This window comes from Melanostigma gelatinosum, assembly GCF_949748355.1.
Source record: "Melanostigma gelatinosum genome assembly, chromosome: 6".
Classification (NCBI taxonomy): Eukaryota; Metazoa; Chordata; class Actinopteri; order Perciformes; family Zoarcidae; genus Melanostigma; species Melanostigma gelatinosum.
The window spans coordinates 16,065,331-16,087,906 of record NC_136639.1 but is presented as its reverse complement, the minus strand read 5'-3'; the positions used below and the strand labels follow the sequence as shown (position 1 = coordinate 16,087,906).

The 22,576-nt window shown below is 41.4% G+C and overlaps 2 protein-coding genes across 2 annotated transcripts; one reads left to right on the top strand and one right to left on the bottom strand.

The window, feature by feature from the left end:
* The first annotated feature begins 245 nt into the window (after positions 1–245).
* kctd10 (potassium channel tetramerization domain containing 10) lies at positions 246–4,047 on the top strand. The gene is made up of 7 exons (XM_079270840.1): positions 246–316; positions 1,122–1,335; positions 1,440–1,609; positions 2,068–2,154; positions 2,263–2,315; positions 2,436–2,631; positions 2,754–4,047. Exons 1-7 carry the CDS (start codon positions 314–316, stop codon positions 2,970–2,972), a joined length of 942 nt encoding a protein of 313 aa, XP_079126966.1. The 5' UTR covers positions 246–313; the 3' UTR covers positions 2,973–4,047.
* Positions 4,048–4,204: 157 nt separating this feature from the next.
* On the bottom strand, positions 4,205–12,053 carry myo1ha (myosin IHa; the record flags this gene model as incomplete). Its single annotated transcript, XM_079270995.1, is given in 32 exon segments — positions 4,205–4,457; positions 4,563–4,662; positions 4,745–4,842; positions 5,141–5,211; positions 5,302–5,437; positions 5,523–5,578; positions 5,650–5,743; positions 5,831–5,914; positions 6,004–6,166; positions 6,256–6,340; positions 6,422–6,490; positions 6,572–6,648; positions 6,730–6,843; positions 6,944–7,061; positions 7,143–7,248; positions 8,010–8,090; positions 8,537–8,583; positions 8,666–8,760; positions 9,064–9,155; positions 9,238–9,318; positions 9,432–9,537; positions 9,704–9,771; positions 9,857–9,976; positions 10,088–10,159; positions 10,247–10,363; positions 10,442–10,540; positions 10,631–10,810; positions 11,217–11,297; positions 11,397–11,595; positions 11,692–11,807; positions 11,894–12,031; positions 12,036–12,053. Coding segments are annotated over 32 exon segments (3,108 nt in total). The 3' UTR covers positions 4,205–4,430.
* Positions 12,054–22,576: the final 10,523 nt, after the last annotated feature.

Genomic DNA, 22,576 nt, shown 5'->3' with positions numbered 1-22,576 from the left:
ACTGTTATCACCGTTACTCCTTCAACAGCGGAAATGTGGAGGCTAATGTAATTAAAGCGATGTTCTTCAATATATTAATTAAAAGTAGTGTGACAAAAAGTTCGGCTTCAGTGGGATGTTTCATTTTGTCTCATTTCACCTCACCTCGAACACGTTCTGTAACGTTTAACAACATAATGTTAACTGTCCCTTTAAACGGGGCAGGGGGACGTTGACGTCATTCTTTATAACTGAGCAGCGTCGGACCGGAAGGAAGTGGGTGTTAGCTGACTGACGTTAGCAAGCTACAGTTATAAAGTCTGTTGCGGGTTCTATGGTAAATATACTTCTGTTTTATAGAACTCGAATTACAAACCAGTTGATAACGTTATGTAGAGATGTTAAACAGCCAGTATCATAATATGTGTATGTTTTGATAGATTTGGGATAATATTAATAACTTTAGTTGATGCTAACTAGTTAGCTATCTCATTAGCAGTGCTAGCTAAAATCAAATTACTACTTAGTGTTACTAGATTTGGGGATGCGGTTCAGTGTTTTACGGTACACAGAGGGGAAAAGCCGTGACCAGTCGTTCAACCGTAATAACGCTATTTGCGTTTTGATAAAGGATACCAGCCGCATAGTATAAGTCAATAGAATATTACGTTAATGCTCTCTTTGAATTTTCTCTTTACTTTTCCAGCTTTTTCGTAGCTTTATCGTGGCAGCATGAACATGATTACAAACAAAAAGAAAAGTGTATCTTAAAAGTAGCAAAAACACCAGGGCATATAGCTACAGTTTTGTTTATTATTGACATATTGCGAATACACGTCTATAATTATTTGAAGAAAAACACGATTTATTGTAGCTTTTTCGTGCGTAACATATTTCCAGTAATCCCATTATATTACTGAAAGTATTGCCCCAGCCTTGATGACATTTATTTACTATCAACAAAGTCTTGCTTAAGCTCTTAAATTTCAGAGTCCATTGTTGGCAGATTAGAAAAGCTGTCTACATTAATATAGACCTGTGTGTTAAGAGTCTGTTTCCACTCAGTGCCCTGAACCGAGCGAATCCAGTGACACACCAGTCCTGATTCGGGTGTCCCTATATTTTACCTTTGTCTTTCCCAGGAAGAGATGTCAGGAGAGAGCGTGGTGAGCTCGGCAGTGCCGGCAGCTACAACCCGGACTACATCCTTCAAGGGATCCAGTCCCAGCTCTAAATATGTGAAATTGAATGTGGGTGGGGCACTGTACTACACTACAATGCAGACACTAACCAAACAGGACACGATGCTCAAAGCCATGTTCAGTGGCAGGATGGAGGTCCTCACAGACAGTGAAGGTGAGCTATTGGGGGAAATGTTTAAATTATAAGCAGGGCTTATATCAGCCCTGCTCTGACCACGATCTTTTACGAACTAATGTTTCACCATTTTATATCCAAAGGTTGGATTTTGATCGATCGCTGTGGGAAACATTTCGGGACAATCCTGAACTACCTTAGAGACGGGGCAGTGCCACTCCCAGACAGCCGACGGGAAACTGAGGAACTGCTCGCTGAGGCCAAGTATTATCTTGTTCAAGGCCTCGCTGATGAGTGCACAGCTGCCCTGCAGGTACCTTCACCATATAGGGCTGTCAGCTAGGCAGGGCAACATATTCAGACTTCAGAATTTGTGTAAAATGAACTCCACAGAACAATTACTAAGTCCTATTTTCTGAAATTCCTATCGTTCCACCTAAAATTGAGTTTTTATTTAAGTGTTGATTATAAATAAGTTTTAAAGGTTTATATATATATATGTGTATGTATCAAAATATCGGTGAAACTTATTATTGTTGTGTTTATTTTTCTACTATTATGAGGAACATAAAATCTGAATGAAAAAAAGTTTTAAACCAATCTGCATAGAAAGTCTAAAAATCATTGAGGGTGAGTTGCATATTCTTCATCTTTTCTTGTTACTCTGTTCCACCAGGTGGCCTCGTTTCTCCCATTATATTCTGAATGTTCCAGTTTAGCAGGTGGAATTTTTGTAATGGAAAAAAATTAAAATATTATTTTCTCTTACAGAACAAAGAAAGTTATGAACCCCTTTGTAAAGTGCCTCTGATGACATCATCTAAGGAGGAGCAGAAGTTGATTGCAACCTCAAATAAGGTAGGTTATACACAACGTGCGGAATGTCTCATGTTTAATATCAAGAGAAGTTGTAATTTAAAAATTATAAATTTTTCTTTGAAAACACAAACGTCTGTGTCTTTGCAGCCGACTGTCAAACTGCTGTATAACCGAAGCAACAACAAATATTCATATACCAGGTGAGTTATTTTCATCTGATAGCAGGATGTCTAATTAAGAAAAAACATAAAGTGGGGAAATCATAAAAGTTCTTAAAATAAATGACCGTCCTGTCACACTTTTTCTTGTTTTCCCACCAGCAATTCCGATGACAACATGCTGAAAAATATTGAGCTGTTTGACAAGCTGTCACTGCGGTTCAACGGTCGAGTTCTCTTCATCAAAGATGTGATCGGGGATGAGATCTGTTGTTGGTCGTTTTACGGCCAGGGGCGTAAGATTGCTGAAGTGTGTTGCACCTCCATTGTTTATGCCACAGAAAAGAAGCAGACAAAGGTAAACATATGTTTGTTATATGACCACCCAGAAGAGTTCTTTGGTCTTTTGTAAATGTAGAGCTACAGTATTGTTGTTTAAATATCTCTAATCTGTTGTGTAACACTTTACTACTCTGCTAGGTGGAGTTCCCCGAGGCACGAATCTATGAGGAGACCCTCAACATCCTCCTGTACGAGTCCCATGACGGGAGGGGTCCGGACAATGCCCTGCTGGAGGCCACAGGGGGCGCTGCAGGACGTTCTCATCATCTGGACGAGGACGAGGAGCGAGACCGAATTGAGCGAGTTCGTAGGATTCATATCAAACGACCCGATGACCGCACACACCACCACCAGTGACCTTTCTCCTTCGACCCGCCAGCCCGTGTCTCTGACCCTGGACAGTGTTTGCACCATGCTTGTGCCTTACATCACCCAGCGCCTTTCTGTCTCACTATCCTCTTAGTTTACCAGCTGTTTCTCCAGGAGACTACGATGAGATGCGTGTCGTACAACAGTGTGTAGTGGTGATGTGATTTTTGTGTTTGTTTGTGTGTGTCATCTTCGTTGTGTGGTCTGACAGGCTGTAGTGTTTTGTTCTCTGTTTGTTGGTCATGATAACTTCTATCACTGGTTTCTGCTAGTGTGCAGGAACCCCTAGACCTGAGTGTTTGCATTCAAAACTGCAGGTGACCACAGCTTTACTTGATCGTGTGAAAACAAAGAATAGAAAGAGTATTGTCGGTATACATTAGATATTTGAGGTTTTTACTACATTACAACCAGGAGAAGAAGAATGATATCATGTTAGCAGCTAAAGATTAATGTACATAATGTTTGCCTCTCCTTACTGCGGTTCTGACTGGTCATCAGTGGATCAACCAGATGTTGTACACAATGGGGCCACATGGGGGCACTACTTTACTCTTAGAATATGTTACCATGGCTATTTGTGTAGCCTGGGGATTATAGCAAGTACATTTTTTTTTTTTTTTTTTCAACTGTATTCATTTTTGATAGTTAAGATATCACAGGTGACAACATTTCGCTGTAGTGCTTCTGCCATATTTAGTTTTAACATGTATGCATTTTCCCTTCACTCCCATAAATGCTCATTGTTGTTTTCAATGGAGGGAACTTGAGCTGTGACCTGGGGTGTTACATGTACTGGGCTGATTGAATGATGGATGCTGAGGTTGAAGTCAACGACTGTAACAGGAGATCTCCCGAGCAGGAAGGGAATCCTGTCTACAAGCTTCTAACGGAGAGAAATTAGACCTGTCCTTCATCCCCGCATTCACCGGAGAATGTTTGCACACGATAGCTTTTAGTTTAAATATGTCTAACAATCAGTTTGTCTGTTGTACAGAATTGAACATATATGTATGTTTTATATTTATACATACTTTATCACAAATAAATTTCTACAAATCTTTTTTTTTTCTGTTTTTAATCTGCTTATTGTCAGTGGAAATACAAAAGTACAACACATATGGCTTAATTTTGAGAATCAGAATTACCCATTTTTTAAAGCATTTTATGAGTTTAGTGCATTAAAGTAGATTTGTTTGCTTTACAGTCCAGGCCCCAAATTATATTAAAACTTAATGGTTTATATTCTTTTGTGGAAAAGGTAAATTCATCATCGACTAACAATACAGATGAGAATCGTGTTGCTGTACAACAAAGCGAGCTCATCCAGGGTTTCTAAAGTGCTTCTGGTACGGCGTGTTTCCTTTAGACATGTTGATCTCCCCTCAGGGGTCTCCTGATGAAATATGCAGGAGCTTCTTGTGTGTCGTCTCAACCCCACACATGTTACCGGGTCCTAGCCCGAGTGGAAACCTGCAGTGGCAAACAGCTTGATTCATGTTGTATCCTTTAGTCTGAGCAGTGCATCATATGTATATATATATATATCATATATCATCATAACAGCACTCATCTCACCACCATGAGGTGTCCGTTCTTGGCCTTGTATACCATGGGCTCCTGTCCGGTGCTGAAGTCCACCGCGCTCTCTTTACCTGCCTGGATTTCAATCTTGACGCTAAGAGTCGATGCACAAGAGTTTTAGATTGAAGCACATTTCAAATCCAACCTGTTTGATTCTTTCTTAATCACAGACTCACCTGCCCTGAACCACTTTGATTGCATTCTGTTTGTTAGCAATGACACTGAGTTTGGTCAAGCACTCAAACAAGGTGTCGCACTGCATCACAAGATCCCCCTGAAACAATCACAAAATAATACAATCAGATAAATGGAACCAGTATACAAAATGTAATGTTCTATTGGATTTAGAAACTTCTACCTGAACATCTGAGTAAATGAGCTGTATGACTCAACAATTTACTCAGCTTTTACACTAAAGAAAGTGCTCTCTTGATCTCTGTTCATTTGTGTCAGAATATAAATTTTCATTTGTTCCACATAATAAAACTTTCCCAGTGCTATATTTAATGGCCCAAGTAAAAAAAAAATGGCAAGCCCAAATATCTCCATATGTATTACATGTATCCACATACCTTCTGTTTAGGGTCCTCACATGTTATGTGGAATATGATGATGCTGTCCGTCAAGTTACTGACCGAAATACCTGCAATGAGTAGATTACAGACACGTTAAGTCTGTAATCGATATGAAAACATCCCTAACGGTGAAATGTGTAATTTCACATTGCCCTTACCTTTGAGAGAGGTGTACAGCACTCTCTGTTTGATCTTGGCTTCCTCTATCACATAAGCAGCTGTCTGGGTGAGGATGAGCTGTCGTGGCCTTGGTTTGAACCCGTTCCTGTCATATTTAATCACCGGGACACTGTACTGTATAGAAACGCAGAACACAACACATGAGTTGGGTTTGATGTGAGGCTGTATTTCCTCTGGGTGCATAAATACATTGTATTACCTTGATGTGCTCATTGTGAATCATCTGGAGAACCCTCATGTTAATGTCTTGTTCACCTAAAGATATCAAATGATGTAAAAAATGATCAACAGGAAAAGGGCGTAACGTGAATGTATCCGCTACTTACTGATTCTAGTGTCCACAAAAGATTGAGCGACACTCTGTGGATAACTCTCCTTTTTGCCCTTGAAGATGGAGCTGGTTAGAAGCTTCAGTTGACACTGAAGGGACAAAAAGTACAAAGTTGATCACTGCAACAAGATAATATGAAGATGTAGTCTTACATAATGTGTTTACATGTATGTTACCTGGGCTTTTTTCTGGGGAGTGATTCCTCTCACATACCTCCGCACCATGAGACGGCAGTGAAGCTTACGCAGCATCTCTGATGTCTGACGAGAACAAAAACATGCACAGAGTCAAAATAAAAGATACGCTCGAATGTAATCGGTTTCACAACAAAGCTGATTCATCGGTGGACCTCTGTCAACACTGCTGGTGGAGTTTGCCAGGTGGTTTTATCCAAAACCGTCTTTGGCAGGTTGCCTTTGAGCCTGTTCAAGTAGTTTTGCCTCACAAAGGCCAGGTACTCCGAGTTATCTGTGTTCTTTGCTTGTCCTCTGGTCATGTAACCTCTGATGAATCTAAAAGCGATTGTAAAATATTGTAACAGTGAAAATTTGACATTAAGACTGAGAGGAGCTGTGTAATGATGTTTCATCTTCTTTCTTACTTCTTGATGACTTTTACAGCCCAGGCTCTCTTGTCTCTCTCCTTCCTAGCCTGCGCTCCTCTCCAGCACGTTTCAATCTTAGTGGCTGAAATAAAAGGAAATATAAGAGAGACTGAATAAGTTTCCTTTACTCACATAACACAACATCATACATTGTAGCATTTACCAGCTTCTTTCTGTTTTTTGAACTCTCCCTTTGCTTTGTATCCTCTGTATTTGGCCTGGAGCCTCGTCGCTGCAAATGCAGAGCATCATATTAGATCAATGTGCACAACTAGTGATGACTTGCACTTAATCGCACCAGATTTGCACTCACCCAGTTCGTGTTTGCATTTCTCAAATGCATCCTCTGTGGCATAAAGTGTCCTCGGATGACGGATGAATATTTTGGTTCTGAAACAAAGGAAAACTAAATGTCTTTGGTTACTCATAGAATGTGTTCTCTCGGTTGTATTTAGTTAGTGCTGTCCTCACCGTCCCATTTTGTACTCATCTGGCAGGTAGCCCAGATGTTGAACCAGCACTTCCACTCCATCAGCCGGCAGTCCTCTCCAGTGAGGCCAGGTGGCTGGGCACAGGGGTTTATATCTGGAAGATGCAGCATACAACCCACTCAAATATGCACTGGGGAGTAACTACTTAAACAGAGGGTTTTAATTTAGAAGTCAAGCTCTGTGGTCCTTCATACCTTTGTAAGAAGACCTCATATTTGCGCCTGTATGCAAAACCAGCTCTCCTGACTCTGAGGTGCTCCATCAGGCCCAGGTACTTCACCTGGTGTCTGACCAGAGCTTCATCAAATTGACCTGTGTTTGTGTGAGAGAGACTTTGAATCAAACATGTCCATCCTGTTAACAAAATAGTGTCATGTATGTTCTACTAAGTACCTGGCTGCTTGGACTCATTGGATTTTAGACAGCGTATGTACCAGGCCTCTTTAGCCATGAGGATCTCTGTCAGCTTCAGCAGGCTGCTCTTAAACTGGGTCGCCACCTACAGACACAACACGAGGGTCATAATCCCCAACAGTTCATCGGTCACATACAGGTGGCTAAATGATGACACAGTCTGACTGCCATGGACAGAGAAAGAAATGACTTGTCTTTGTCTCAGTGCTCACTTTATTTAGACCAGTGGTTCTCAACCTGGGGATTGTGACCTACAAGGGGGTCGTAAAATAATTTCTGGGGGTTCCAGATGGTTGAGGAAGAAAAAAATAAAATAATGTATTTTGTAAAATAAATTTCATCCCCAGTGCCATCTGGTATAATAGATATCTGCTCACCTAAATCTATGCAGAGAAGACTTATCACCAGCACCATCAAAATCCACAGTGCCTGGAGCACATTGGACAACGTTTCAGTGCAATCTGTTAAAAGCATAACAAACTGTATTCAAAAACAAAGCATTATTTATTTTCAATATTTATTAGAGGAATCACAACCCACAGTGTCACAACCACCAACCACCATGTTCTGGGGTGTCGTGACTCAATAAGATTGAGAACCACTGATCTAGAGCACTGACTGACTTCTTTCTTCTCATTTGTAAACTTCATTGTGATCGAAATGTCAATCTTTTGGATGCTTGCAAATTACACTGTGCAAAAAAAAAAATCTCTGTTCCCACTTTACATAATGACCAGAAAATGAATGCTTGTATATGACTTGTAACTCAGTACTGCTGATAATATGTAACATCCGCTTCATCAGTGATACAGCTGAGAAGATGTGGAGGGTCAAACATGGACTCACTGTTTCTGGTCTTCGCCTGCTGTCTGACTCCATTGTGGAGAAGCACTCTCTGACGATGGCATTTTTAGACTGACAGATCAGCTATGAGAAGTGGTGATAAAACACATTAAAACACACCAATTCAACATATCATGTGATACTCAAACATTGTTTGCCAACAGCTCTTGTGTGATGTTCAGCAGCAGAAACTAAAGTTACAAAGATTTGTAGAGTTTTCTACACTTGTCAAACACAGATGTAACAAATAACTCAATAACTGTTGGAACGGATCCGATTCGATTCATCTGTTTAATTTCTGCTATGACATGTCAATATATCTGCTGTGAGAGATCTATGAATATGATTCATATGATGACAATAAAGAAATAGTGTGCACTATGCTATCAAGAAAATGTATTGTAAAAAAAGTTTGGGAACTTTAGCGTAACATTTTACACTACTGAGAATAACCACGGTATTAATTAAGTTCCCATGCATAGTACCACTCCTTGCCTCAAATAATACAAAATACTAATTAACAGACTTACATCTTTTATGTTTTTGTATAATAGGTCGTTGTTTTTGTCCAGGAAACCTAAAATGTCAAAAGAAAAAAAGCTGTTAGCCAGATGAAAAAGAAGGTTTAGATGTTTGAGTAACATTGTGGTTTCTTTTACCCACAACGCAGTAGGTGACCTCCCCGGCATAATGCAAGAGACGGAAGTCTCCCCTCTCCAGAGTCTTACGTGTCATTTTGTCAGCCAGTTTGTGCCTGCAGTCAAAGAGGTGGAGAGAGACAGAGGGATGAAGAGCGAGAGGCTTTACAGACCGATCCTAATCCTCCATCTCTCTTCACTGTCGGCTCACTCACGAGAGACCAGTCAGCAGAACGTTTTATGACCGGAGTTACACTTCAGTGTTGAGGAGGAGCTTTGAATTACACCGTATCATTTAGACTGAGTCAATATATAAGTAAAACAAATGTTTGACAACCAAATGTGCAACACTGGTCATGTAAACCTTTTAAAATATCCTGCGGGTGTGTGTGCCATGTTGAGGTTAGTTTTAAACTCACGTGACAAAGTGAGGATGATTTGACATCTTATCTTCCAGTCTCTCCAGGAAGGTGAGATCTGTGGCATCTCCTGGCCTGAGACACTCCTCATCCTGCAAGATTATCATCATCACACGATAATACATCAGCTTCAGTGTTTGTTCAATAAGCTGTTCTCTCCCAGTGACTACACACCAGTATAGATATGATCCCTCTGTGTTTCTCCTCCACCAGGTCACAGATGATCTTGTTGTTGAAGAATTGAACCGACTCCCACTGGAGGGGAGACACATTAAAACAGATCATGAATGGAAATCTATTCAACACCAGTCAGTGTAAACACACTCTATCTATCATGGTCGTTGGTTCATTATACCTCCCAGGCTTACCTCAATATCTTCCGCTTGATATTCTTCCTGCTCAGCCTTGAGTGTCAACTGGATGAAAAGCTGCTGCAGCTTCTCGTTGCAGTAGTTTATACAGAACTGCTCAAAACTGAGGAAATAGGACATGACAAACAGTAAGAATCATCGTCACACAACCAATCATACATGTGCAGTTTCCCATGAACATTTCAGATGTTACATAACAGCCTTCATCGGGGTATCAGACATAATCAAACCAGTGCCACGATGTTAAAATCGGAACGATTTCTGCCCACCTGTTCACATAGAAAACCTCAAATCCATATATGTCCAAAAGCCCGATTACATTCTTCCTTGAAGGGTCCTGGCAAACAAAAGCATAACGTCAGTTCGTACTCATCCTCACTGTCTGGGACTTGTCATTTGTCACACGCTCTTCTCCTCCCCACCTTGTTCTCCATGGACTCGTTGATCCTGTTGACCAGCCAGGTGAAGGTCTGTCCGTAGATGGCTTTGGCCAAGGCATCTCTGGCATAGATGGCATGATCGACTGTGAAAGGGCTGAGGACCTTTACAGTGAGACAAAATCATGGCTCAATTCTAAACACTAAAGGGAAAGTTGAAATAGAAGCACAACCTCATCGTCAATAAAACAAAAGCACATTTTAACGCGCATGCACCTGCTCTGTTTTGGCTTCGATCTTCCTGTATGTGAGTCCCTCTTGGAGACTGTGAGCATCAACTCCTAGTAGCTACAGGGGAACATGACATTGAGTTCATACTTTCACTGTTTGTAATAATCCTGGGTATCAAAAGGCATTTCATTTCTATTTTCTTACATTTGAGACCCAACGCAGCTCCGCATTGTTGTTGTTCAGGAGGGCTCGACCTTTACTGTCGGAGTCAAACTGAACATTTCCCAAGTGGAGAACACTTGCAATGGTTCCGAACAAGTGCTGCACAGAATGAAAAATGTGCAAATCAATGCCAAACTAGAAGGGACGAGTGAGTGAGTAAATCAGCATCCAACTTACATTGGTGTTAATCTCATCAATGTTGATGATTTGAAGTGCATTTTTGACCGTTTTCCAGTCATTTCTGTCATTAATGGAAGACACAATGGCACACTCTCCCTGTCAGAAACAGCAAACACAGCAGCACATTGTCAATGCGTTGTCTATTTTATCTATTTTATCAAAACAGGGTCACTGAGTTGAACATACTTGGGTTAGATAGTTATAATGCTGGCTGTCTCTCTCCAGGCCCAGCTGGTGCAGTAGGTCCTCCTCTCCTCCCTCCACTAGCTGGTAGAAGATGTGGAAGTTTCTCTCCCCGTGATTCTGATGTACGACTCTCGACTTCTCCAGCAGGTAGTTCAGGATATGGCCTCCGACAGCATCCCCCTATGGGCATCATGATCCTAAAGACAGCCGCTCTACAACTTGCAGAGAAAACACAGCCTCTGGTCCACTGGACAGATTTTAAAAATCCTCTCGGGATAAAATATCTTCTTGTTAAACGCTATTTTTCAGTATTATTAAAGGAATGTTAACTTTCTTCTCCAATCTAAAATGTTTTTGGATGTAAAATTGATCCTTGGGTCCAAAAATAAAACAAAGGCCAATATATTTCAGCTTGTGTCCTTCGTGTGTGTGTTGCTGTAGTTGTATAAACCTATACAGACTTTTTGAGAGTAATGCTTATGAGACTATACTTATAGGACTTCTCAGAAACTTCCACATTTTTTTCTTTGTTAATTAAAATGTACATACTGAAAGCACTTCTGTGAATATGTCCCTTGATTCTTACCTGGCTGTCAAACTGAATATCCATATACTTCCCAAATCGACTTGAGTTGTCATTTTTCAATGTTTTGGCATTGCCGAAAGCCTGTGGGGGAACACCATACCATACAGAATAATAACTGTGAGCACAACCTGCTGTCTGGTATGTCATAACAATGATATATATCACAAGTTACCACCAGACCTCCAGGACAGGGTTGGACATGAGCATTTTGTCCCTGACGGTGTTGAGCAGAGCGGTGCTCGGACAGCTGACAGCGTAATACTGCAAAATCTTCTTGGAGGCCTCTGTCTTCCCCGCTCCGCTCTCTCCAGAGATGAGGATGAAGTGATTGTTAAACTCTGTCAGCATGGTGTGGTATGCGTTGTCTGCCAAAGCATAGCTGTAATGATGCAGAGCAATCTGAATATTTCACATACAAACCCTAAGAAAACTTACCACACACACAAGCACAAATATGTATCGTTTTCATACTCACATGTGTGGTGGAAGCTCGAAAAAGTTGACCCCCATGTAGAGATCCATCTGTTTGTGATTGTAGATGTCCAGTTCTTTGTAGGGATTCACAGACACTAGCAATGTGCCAATGTAGGTCTAATAGAATTAAAATGTTGTGTTAATTGTTGCGATGCACACACATTAGCGGACAGCAGGATTTTAACGTCCTCTCCGACACTCACATAGATGAGATCTTTGCTGAAGCGTTTTTTGAGGTTGCTGAGGAAGGCCGCCTCAGTGGTTTCATCCAAAAGCACAAAATCCTGGATTCCAACCCGATCCCTGGCAGTCAGGGCGCCCTCCATGTCCAGCTGACCCTGTGCAACAAGTTGTATCAACCATAAGGCAGCAAGATGCACAACCTAATAGCAGCGGGAATATGCCTGGTTAGCGTCATAAACTGAGGATTTCTCGATTTAACATTTTATACATTCAACACTTCACAGTACTTAATTAACAACTTAGTCTCTTTATTCGTTAAATTAACTCTAAACTTTAGAGGACACAAACTCTGCCAAGTAACCATAACAAGTGTGACACATTTTACATGCATAACAATGATATACAAGATTCTCAGCCATTTATCGTGACAATAGCAACTGAATGCGTGTTTGTATAAATGTCTCCATGGGGGACGACGAAGCTGAAAAACAGCACCAAAAAAAAGCACAAACATGGTCCCTGTAAGTTCTATTGAAATAGGAGGTCTAGAGGTGCTATGTCTCTTTGAAGTAAAGCTCTGTGATTGTGCAGACGAACAGACAGAAGCTAATGACCGCTACACAGCACACAGGGACCTTGGCTGGCAGTTCACTAGAGCTGACACACCAACCAAACACAGCACACTGTGCAAATGGACTCGGGGAGCCCAAAACAGCGGCACATTTAAGAGGCATAGTGGGAAAAATTCCACCAATCTGTTTTGCATTCTCAGCACCAACACTTTAGACCAAAGGTTTTCACAGCTTTTGTTGGTTTTGTATTTTTCTCTCTCTCTCTTCTTTGGACGCAGAAGTCCTTTGATTCTCAACTCTCTCTGTAAAAACATTAAAAAAGATAATCCATTGGATCTAATTGACACAAAGCCCTCCGCCCCCTCTCCTCCCCCTGCCTCGCTCCTCCGCCTATGGCCCTCATTTCTTCTGAGAAAGGCCAAGTGTTTTTGTCCTGTAAATACCACGGAGCAGAGACAAAAAAGACGTCTTTAAAATGCAGTCTACAATCCATTACACATATTCCCCCTGCATATCCATTCAGTAATTATTCATTAGAAAACATTTAACGTCACAGTGAATTTCACACTCGGCAGTCGAAACACAATAGAGGAGATTTGGCCTATTTTGGGGTGAGGAGCTGGGGAGGGGTTGGCTGTACAGAGGAAGGGGGAAGGCGAAGGAGGGGGGAGAAGGGGAGCAGTATTTGTCTGATCTGAGAACCTCTGAAACGGGGCCGTCTTGAGACAACGGGACAGACTAAATAGTGCAGTAACGGTCTGTGCCCCGCTGCTTGCTGTGACACTCATTTAGTGTGCCCCGAGGGCGAACAACAGAGGCTTGTTCTTAGCAATCCTGTGTTGTAATTTGGACTTCATTACTTTGCTCACACGGGGCCCCATGGAAGGATAGAGGAGGCTAGTCAGATGAGAGTGTTTTTTTCCACCTGTCAGCCCCACACCCCAATGCTCTCGCCCCTCTCCTCAACAATACCCCTCACCCCGTGTCCCCACCAATAACCCTCACCCGACCCCCTTCCCACTGCCCTCCCTCCTCCCAGCCACCCACTTTAAGCCAATGAGACAGGTGAACAATATCATTGAAGGAACCCTTTTTTGGACGTCAGAATCAATCTGCCGATGTGATGGTAGTGGTGCTGGTGTGGGGTATCTGTGACACCCCCTTTCTTCATGGGAACAAACTTCTCTCAGGGCAGCACAAGCAGACAATATGCTGGGACAGCGTGACTTAGGGATCTGCCATACAGTATTACAAGTAATAACATGAACAGATAAGCTCCTGTCAAGAGGAGGATTATTGAATTCAGTGGTGATGATAATGCTAATGTTCAAGGTTTTCATTCAGTGCACTGACAAAATCTAAACGTCTGCTGTTTTCCATTCAGGTTGCCTTTGATGTCCTGCAGGTATTTCTTTTTTGAGGAAGCTGTCTGCAGCATGCACAAGTGTTTCTAATGACACTGTGCTGGAAAGGCTGACCATTGAATGGGCGTTCTCTGTCCAGAAGGACAAGAAAAAAAGAGTTAAAGAAAGCACTTGACTCTAGACAAAAACGCATCCTTGTTCATATGTTATTTGTAGCTTTATATAATACAAATCAAGTGCACTCGGTTGTAATTGTACTTAATTAAACAATCGGCGGCCCAATCACATGCACAGCGGAAAGAATGATTATGCAATGAATCCACTAAGCCATTGTCAGATCAGGTGAATTGGTTTGCTACCTCAGAGCACAACCACTTGTATTTTAATTAAGAGATGGTCCCTCATCGTCTAGAGTGTCAGTGTTGCCTGAGACAGGGTGACCTCACCTGCGTGAGAAGTAGAGATGGCTTCAGTCGAGGGCGGGGGGGCGGGGGGAGCTGCTGCTGATAGGACACTGCAGTTTACCAACAAAGTAACAGGAAAGTTTATCTCCCTCTTATCTGTCTGATTGCATGATGTGTTGGTCATATTTCCATTTTTAGAGCCTTATAACTAAAACTTTTTTCCAGTCACTATTGTGATGGGATTAAGAGAGAGACTAATTCTGTTTTTTTATTTGGTTTGCCGTTTTTACACTTACACTTAGTTTTGAACAGATGAAACAAACGAGATAAAACGTGTTAATTGAGTGAGCGTTAGAGGTGCTGGTAGGCGGATTTTGTTCACTTCAAACCGATCTGGGCTTGCTGTTTCCCCTTGTTTCCAGACTTTGTGCTAAGCTAAGCTAACTGGCTGCTGGCTGTAGTTTCATATTTAACTTAGTATGACAGAGGTATCAATCTTCTCATCTAACGTTAAGCAGAGTGTGACTTACAATGGGATAAAGGTCCTTTTAGCCTTCGGGAACTGGGTCTTATAACCCACAACTCAAAGAACATAAACCCACGCTGAACTGTCAAATGTTCTGTATCAACTTTGAAACTCTTTGACAGCACTTATATTATGACAACTAAACTGCAGCAAACAATATAAAATGAAACACAGCTGATGACAAAATGAACACATTACAACGCAAGAGAAAACTCCAACCTGCATTTCTGAAGTTGTATTATTCTGCTGTCAGATGCAGATTTTCAAAAAGGATCCAAACAGCGCGTCTTCCTGTGTCTGCTTGCTTGAAGACAATCAGTGAACCTGTAAGCACTGGATTGTTGACAGTTAGTTGGCAAAAGTCCAGCTTCTATAATTCTATTAAAAAACCCATTTACTGTCTTCTCCCCTGGTTTTTAGCAGCTCATTCGTCCAGTAAGGTGCAGTCAAAGTAGTGTCGGTGATGCTGCGTGGAGGCCTGTGTGCACATATGCTCTTCCACACCATCCTGACTCAGGCTCAGTGCACTGTGGGCCGGTGCTTAATCATTCATACCATGGGAGGTGGATGGACAGGGAGGTCTAACTCAGTGCTTACCTGGGTATCTACTGCTCTACTGAGTGTAACATAACAATACAGAAACAAGATCCAAACCACACCAGTCCAACCATCCCCCTTTCCCTCTCTCCGTCTTCTCTCTCTAGCTCCATTACATCACTGCAACAGTGTAAAACCCCCCAGTCTCCTTCTTCCCTGCTGATACAGTCTAGATCTGGTTACTGATCTTTGATTAGATGGATACATTACAGGCTGATCACCAACTGCTTAATTTCTCAGTATAGCAATGCTGGTCAGGGGGAGCACCATTGTTTTAAGCGGCAGACTGAGCTAACAATGCTAAGATGTATGCAGATGACACTGTGATTTACTTGCATGGTAGCAAAATGGGACAAGTGGCAAATGAACTCACTAACTCCATGGTTCATGTAACTGCATGGTTAAAGCAAAGCTGTTTACAACTAAGTGTGTCCAAAACAGTGTGTATGTTTTTTTACCAAAACAAACTCTGGTAGTGTAGAGCCGGATGTTTTTGTATCTGGGGAGAGGCTACGGGTTGTACCTGACTACAAGTATCTCTGAGTACTTTTTGATTCCAAATTGTCATTCAAATCTCAGGTGAAAAAGGTCTGTAACCGGGTCAAATTGAATCTATCAAATTTCAGGTTCACACGAAACTACATGTCAACAGAGGCAGCTAAGACACACATGCTTGCTATGGTCGTTTCCCACATCACTTACTGTTTAACAACCTGGTCACAGGCTAGCACCACGACTCTGAAACCACCACAGTCATTGTATAAACGCACACTCAAAATCCTTGATAAAAAATCAGTTTGTTCTCATCATTGCCCTATACTAACAAAATATAACTTCTTTAGTTGGGATAACATGATTAAGTATGTGAATGTCTGTCTCATGTACAAGATTATACATGGCTTGACCTCTCCTCCGCTCAAACTATTTGTGATCACAAGAACAACTGGTTGTCGGCTCACAAGAGGAGCAGCAAGAGGGGATTGCATTATCCCGCTCAGGAAAAGTGCTTTTAGTCATTCTGCATTTTCTGTACAAGCTGCACTACAATGGAACTCCATCCCAGTGACCATTAGAGAACTAGACACATACAGGTCATTTAAATCTCACTTACAGAAATGGTTAGTTAGTACTCAGCTCTGTCAGCACTAGATTGTAACTCTCTCTCTGTCTGTGTTGAACTTCCCTCGATCTGTCTGTTGTCACCTTTCTGTCTTTCTTTAAAATGCCGGTCGACCGTCATCTACCTGCATGCATGTCTTATATTGTTGTTTAGCTGTGTCTGAGTGATTTATGTATTTCACATACTCTGTATGCTTTTATGTTTTGTGCCTCTGACGTGGATGTTTTTTAGCATCTAAACAACTACAGCATAATACTGTTTTTAGTCCATGTTTTAACAGAGTTATTCTCACTTTTTTTCATTGTTTGTCCACGCATTGTTAAGTGTCAATATTGTTTAACCTTTTAACTTTAATCTTACATTGTTTATAGGTTTATTGTGTAAAATCTGCCTCTTGGGACTATAGATGAAAAATAGCCTTTTGGCTAACATTTGCAGAAATGTTTTTATTAATGTGCACTGTCCCGTTCAAATAAACCAATAAATAAATTAAGAGCTTCTGTACAATGCTACTGGGTTGATGCCCAAATGCAATTACCACATGTTTTGCTTGGGTGGAAACAATTATCAACTAGTACTACTCACCAGATTTAGACTGTGGGTATAAGCCTGCCGTTGGGCAGCTATTTTAGCTGGTATTCTCCTCCCCTTTGGCTATCTGCACAAGGCCGTCGTTGCATCCTGTGATTAGCGGTGCCTAAGACGATTGTGATTGGTTTAAAGAAATACCTTTTTCTCCCCATACCATGATGATAATGTGTCGACCCAGACCTTTCTTTAGCACTAACACAGTGCTGTGGAGATTGGTATGGCTATGCGAGACTAATTGTCAACTAACAGCACCTTTTATTCGAGTTCATCCAATAGCATTGACATGTCCATGTCTATGAGTCTACAATCACTTTTGTTTGACGATGAAGAAGTGACAGGAAATAAAGGGAAAGAAAGATGGAAATACCTGGTATCAAAGGTCCTTGGCCGGACCAGGGCGATTTGTGGTCAGCACCTTCAACCCAGCGTGCCTCCTAAAGGCTTAGTGTCGGATTCAGGGGGATTTATTGGCAGACATTTTAATATAATATTCGTAACTTCGTTTTCGTTAGGGCATAATCACCTGAAACTAAGAATTGTTGTGTTTTCATCAGCTTAGAATGAGTCCTTCATATCTACATTGGGGGGCAGGACATCCTCGCGGCATCCGACATGTTGCACCGCCATGTTTCTACAGTAGCCCAGAACGGACAAACCAAACACTGGCTCTAGAGAGGGCCTTTTGCTTTTTGAAGTTGCCTGAAGGCCACCGTAGTTGTCTTAATCTGCTGACTCACTGACTGACTTGCTGAAAGTGCTGAGCCTAGACTTTGTTTTCATGCTATTCGGATAGATAACAATAAGACATAAATGGATAATCATATATTAAATTGGAGGATTTGGTACAGGAATTCATTCTTGTGAAGCTTTTTTGTGAACAAAATGACCATGTCTTAAAATAGCTGTGCCTTGTGAAGAGGGTGGGAGTGTTTACTTCTGATAGCTGGTAACCATTACAAAACAGCCCTCAAGGTAAGACAGGTGTCCATTTTCTCTGCTCTGGTGACCTAAATGTAGGAAGAGATCAGGCTTCACTCAATGTATGGATTCATTAATGCTTGGAAAGCTTTCAGTCAATTGTCTATGATGGGTGACCAGTTGAGTGTTCATCAACACTTTTGAATTATTCACTCTTCACTCCAGAAAAGTTGTCAAGGTTACCTCTGCCATCGCCCCACCTCTCCCCCTGGACCAGCGGCCCGGCAATGCTTGTCCAATCTTAACAAGCTTTGTGCTACCCACTGGGCTCTGATTCAGCACGAGACCCGGCAAATCCAATTACACAGGAGTCAGAGAGGTTGATTTTCCCATTATAGATTCCCTGCTGAGAATGAGAGCTGATGATAACACTCACATCAAACCACTACTGCCCCCTCTCTCTCTCTCGTCTCTCCTTCTCATTTTGTCTCCATTTCGCTGTTTCCCTCCCTTTATTTTTCCCTCTCTTCCTATCTAATTCCTCTTTTTCCAGAGACCTTCTTTCTTCCCCTGTCCCTTTCTTTGGATCTATCCTTCTTTCATAGTCCATTATTCTAATTTTTCAGAGCACCGTAACGAAGCCCGGGCGCTGTCATCATTTCAGACCTAAAATGCGGGTGTCAGTGAGGTTACTTCATACCCAAAATTGGACATTTCTTTTTACTTATGTATTGTATATGTCTTGGTTAATGGCCGAGAAGGATATGCAACATCATTATGCCATTGTAAGTTCTTATTATGTCCCAGTTTGATGTACTGGACCTTTAAATAATACATTGCATTACACTCGATTTGACCATTTTCTTCACCCATCACCTGCTTATGCACCAGGAATAAAATATGTGTCAGCTCAAATAACCCATGAAAGGTCATTGCAGAAACTAAATGCACAGTAATTCAGACAACTTGACTTCGGGGTGTCTGAGTGCCATCCTTAGGGGACACCATGTGCCCGCTGGGACACGTAAAAAAGTTACTAAGAGCTCTTTTGGAAATGAGGCTCTTTTAAACTCAATCGGGTGATGAAAAAGAAGAGGACTTTTGCTCCATCTTTACCCTTTAGGGCACTTAAAAGGACTGACCTCGCCTCAGACCAGAGGCTTTGGTGTTGACACAGGTCACTCAAAGGTCAACGCCATTGACCTCTCTGAACCTTCAAGATATGTTTGTCTGTGATCCTGCAGGACAATAGGGAGTGTGAAGTCCAGCAGTCTGTCCGGAGAGGTCACCTGCAGTGTAGAGAGAATGGTATATGATGGGACCTGGAGGGGCGTTTAAGCTTCACCAATATTGGCTAATACTCTGAAAACTCATGGTTTTGAAGTCTGGCAGTGGATAAAGAAATATTTATAATAATACAATGTGAAAATAATCCATCTGAATTAAAAATCCTCAGTGCATAAGAATTAGTTGCAAAACATACCTTAAGTATCAAAAGTAAAACTATTCATAATGTAGAGAAATGCCTCCTTTGAAAGATATATTATTATACATTATATGTATTTTTATACATATTTTAACTATTTAATATATTATTGGACAGAATAATCTACAACAATGTATCATATCGTATAAACTGATCATACATGTTGTATTTATAATCTTAATCTGTAAAAGTAAGATTTCCCTTTGAGTTGCAGTGGAGAACCATGAAGTAGAATGAAATGGAAATACTCACGACATTCCACTTGTTTGAGTAGCAATCCAATAACGAGCATTAATTAGTGAACTGCATCAAATTTAGTGCATTAAGTGTATATCTAAAAATGTCACCAAATAAAACAAAAACTGTCTACATGGCTTTACATTGCAAGGGATTATATGTTGCTTCTTGTTTTGTTTTGTGATTTGGGTGAACTGACCCTTTAATACAACTTTATTGTATCATAACAGTGTTGAGTTGCACTTCAAGGATTTAACTGTTCGATTTCAACTTCTGTTAGCACACTATCATAATACTGTATAGAAAGAAATCCAATCCTTTTACTATAGAGTTGAAAGATGATATAAAAACTTTGTTGTTGTGACATTTGATCATTGTTTTGTCATGTCTTCCCTCTGTGAAGGTGTAAATACACCCGAAACCTGATGTAAGTCGTCTCAGACTGACTGACCTTTGACAGGCCAACCGGAGGCCCGACGGTCTGCTCCGGCCTCATTGGAGAGCCTTTGGCAGGACACTGATGCTGCACCTTGGCTAAGCATGGCTGACAGCAGTTTCCACTGTGTGGCCAGAGGGTCACTCTGGGCGACACCTTGTTCTGGGGGACACTGTGTCTCTGCCTGCAGAGGAGATTAGAGGGAGCGAGCTGACCTCGTTCTCAGGGGGGCCGATGTGTTTTTAGTAAACACTTGGTGCAAGACAAAAACACAGGCCAACCCTCAGGCGGTGAGCCCATTGTTTCCACATTACTCCTGAGCAGGCATGAGTGAGGAGGGCCTTCACTGTGTGTTCTTGAGCTGCAGTGAGTCCTCGTGCTCCTTCCTGAATGCATCCCGCAAGCTCTCGGAGTCATTGCCATTGACTTAATAGTCCTAAAACAAATACCCAAATAAATAGATAAATAAATAGCACCTTACTTTTTAATACCACCACTATGCTAATATCGACTAGAGGCCTGGGTGCACAGGGACAGAATAATAAAAACACCTGACAATGAAAGATACACAGTAGTTTTCAGAGGCTCATAATGTGGCTTTTCCATTGCATAACAAATGATGGAAAGCAGTAAGCGGGAAACACAAGAAACCTTCACTGGCAAAGGGAAACAGTTGACACGAGTAAATCTTCATCAACATTTCCTGTTAGGCCTTTAGCTGTCAGGGAGTGACAGGGAAAGGTCTCACGGTATGTCTAGAGCTTTGTGAAGTGGTGTGGAGTGATGACTGATCAAATCTGATCTAATAAACTGTATTTACAGACGTGAATACTTGTAACGATACAATAGACGAACACCGTACAGTAACATATGCAACATGATATCTGGTTAACACTACAAACTGAATTCAATTGATTGACAATCCACTAAGACTAGTCTTACCGAAAACAGATTTTCAAACTTGCTATTGATTTGTGCTGTTATATTGTATTCCCAAGACGGCTGCATTGATCCATTTTACACTAATTTTCTCCATTAATCAATTGATCCATGATTGTCTATAAAATAGTTTTTTTAAATCATAATTTCCTGAATTTCCTTTCATCATATTGCTTTTTTTTCAGAGCAACACTCCTAAACCCAAAGACATTCAGTTCACATAAGACAAAGCACATCCTCACAAATTCGATGAAACATTTGACTGAAGGGAATGTTTTGCTTTGTTGTTTAAAACAATCATCAAATTATGAATCAGAATAGTTCACTGTTATTTTACTGTCACTCGACTAATTGTGTCTGCCAGTTGGATGTTTTTTTTGCAGCTGGCACTTACTCAGACTAATATATGAATGAACTGGTTAAGAAACATCTGGCTGAAGTGAACCTGTGGCATTTGGCTGCGCAATGTTCACCCTGCTACAGCAATTATACCATCATCATCCTACTGTTGACCTACTGTTGCCTTCCACACACAGTATGAGCACACGGATCACAACTCCGCGGGCTTTAGGACCTTCAGGATCTGCTCTCTGAGGATGGTCCTGTTTTTGTCCGTTACGTTCATGCATGCAATCATTGATTGTGCCTATTGTGACAGGCCGATTTACCATCTGTAGGGTCCCATGGGGCTGATACTGCTGCAGCCACTGCAGTCTCCCTACAGACTTCAAGGAATTCCCCTTTAATTTCCGGCTGCAAATTTAAATCTCCAACAGGTTTCACAAGTGTGCTGTATAAAAAAAAAATTTCTTGTTTCATCTCATTCAGAACTTCAGACGTTTTCACTTGTCGACTCAAGATTTATGTCATTCCTGATGTCCTATCGAATCATAAAACAGATTAAAGTGAAATATTTAAATTGGAAGACAACCCATTCAATGTTTCGTTCATCAAACAATCTAAAACTGTAACTTGTCCTTTGCGGGGAGTGGACCCCTGGAGTTCCCATGAGGACCCCTGGGGTCCATGAAAGCCTGCGATCAGATTGGTCTACTGATGTATTTCTCTCAGAAATCGTGGAATATGTAATTCAACAAACAAATACAAACGCCGAGAGCTGCTTTTCAACACTAATCGTCTTTTTGCATATAAAGATGAATCCTCCACCTACGGACAGGGGTGGGGGGTGGGGGGGGGAGTCAATTATTCTCCTAAAATTGTCACCAATACCAGAGATTCTTTGTGTAAAACAAGTTATTTTCCATTGTGCATGTAACTCAGTGAAATGTTTTCTTACACTTCATCTTCAATGAGGAGGTGGAGGAAGAGTAATTTCGTATTTTCTGGATTGGTAGAAACGCGACACACACACACACACACACACACACACACACACACACACACACACACACACACACACACACACACACACACACACACACACACACACACACACACACACACACACACACACACACACACACACACACACACACACACACACACACACACA

Excerpts from the sequence above, each read along its gene's own strand:
- kctd10 (XM_079270840.1), top strand. Across the intron at positions 1,336-1,439 it reads GGTCCTCACAGACAGTGAAG|GTTGGATTTTGATCGATCGC; the intron begins GTGAGCTATTGG and ends TTATATCCAAAG. Across the intron at positions 2,632-2,753 it reads CAGAAAAGAAGCAGACAAAG|GTGGAGTTCCCCGAGGCACG; the intron begins GTAAACATATGT and ends CTACTCTGCTAG.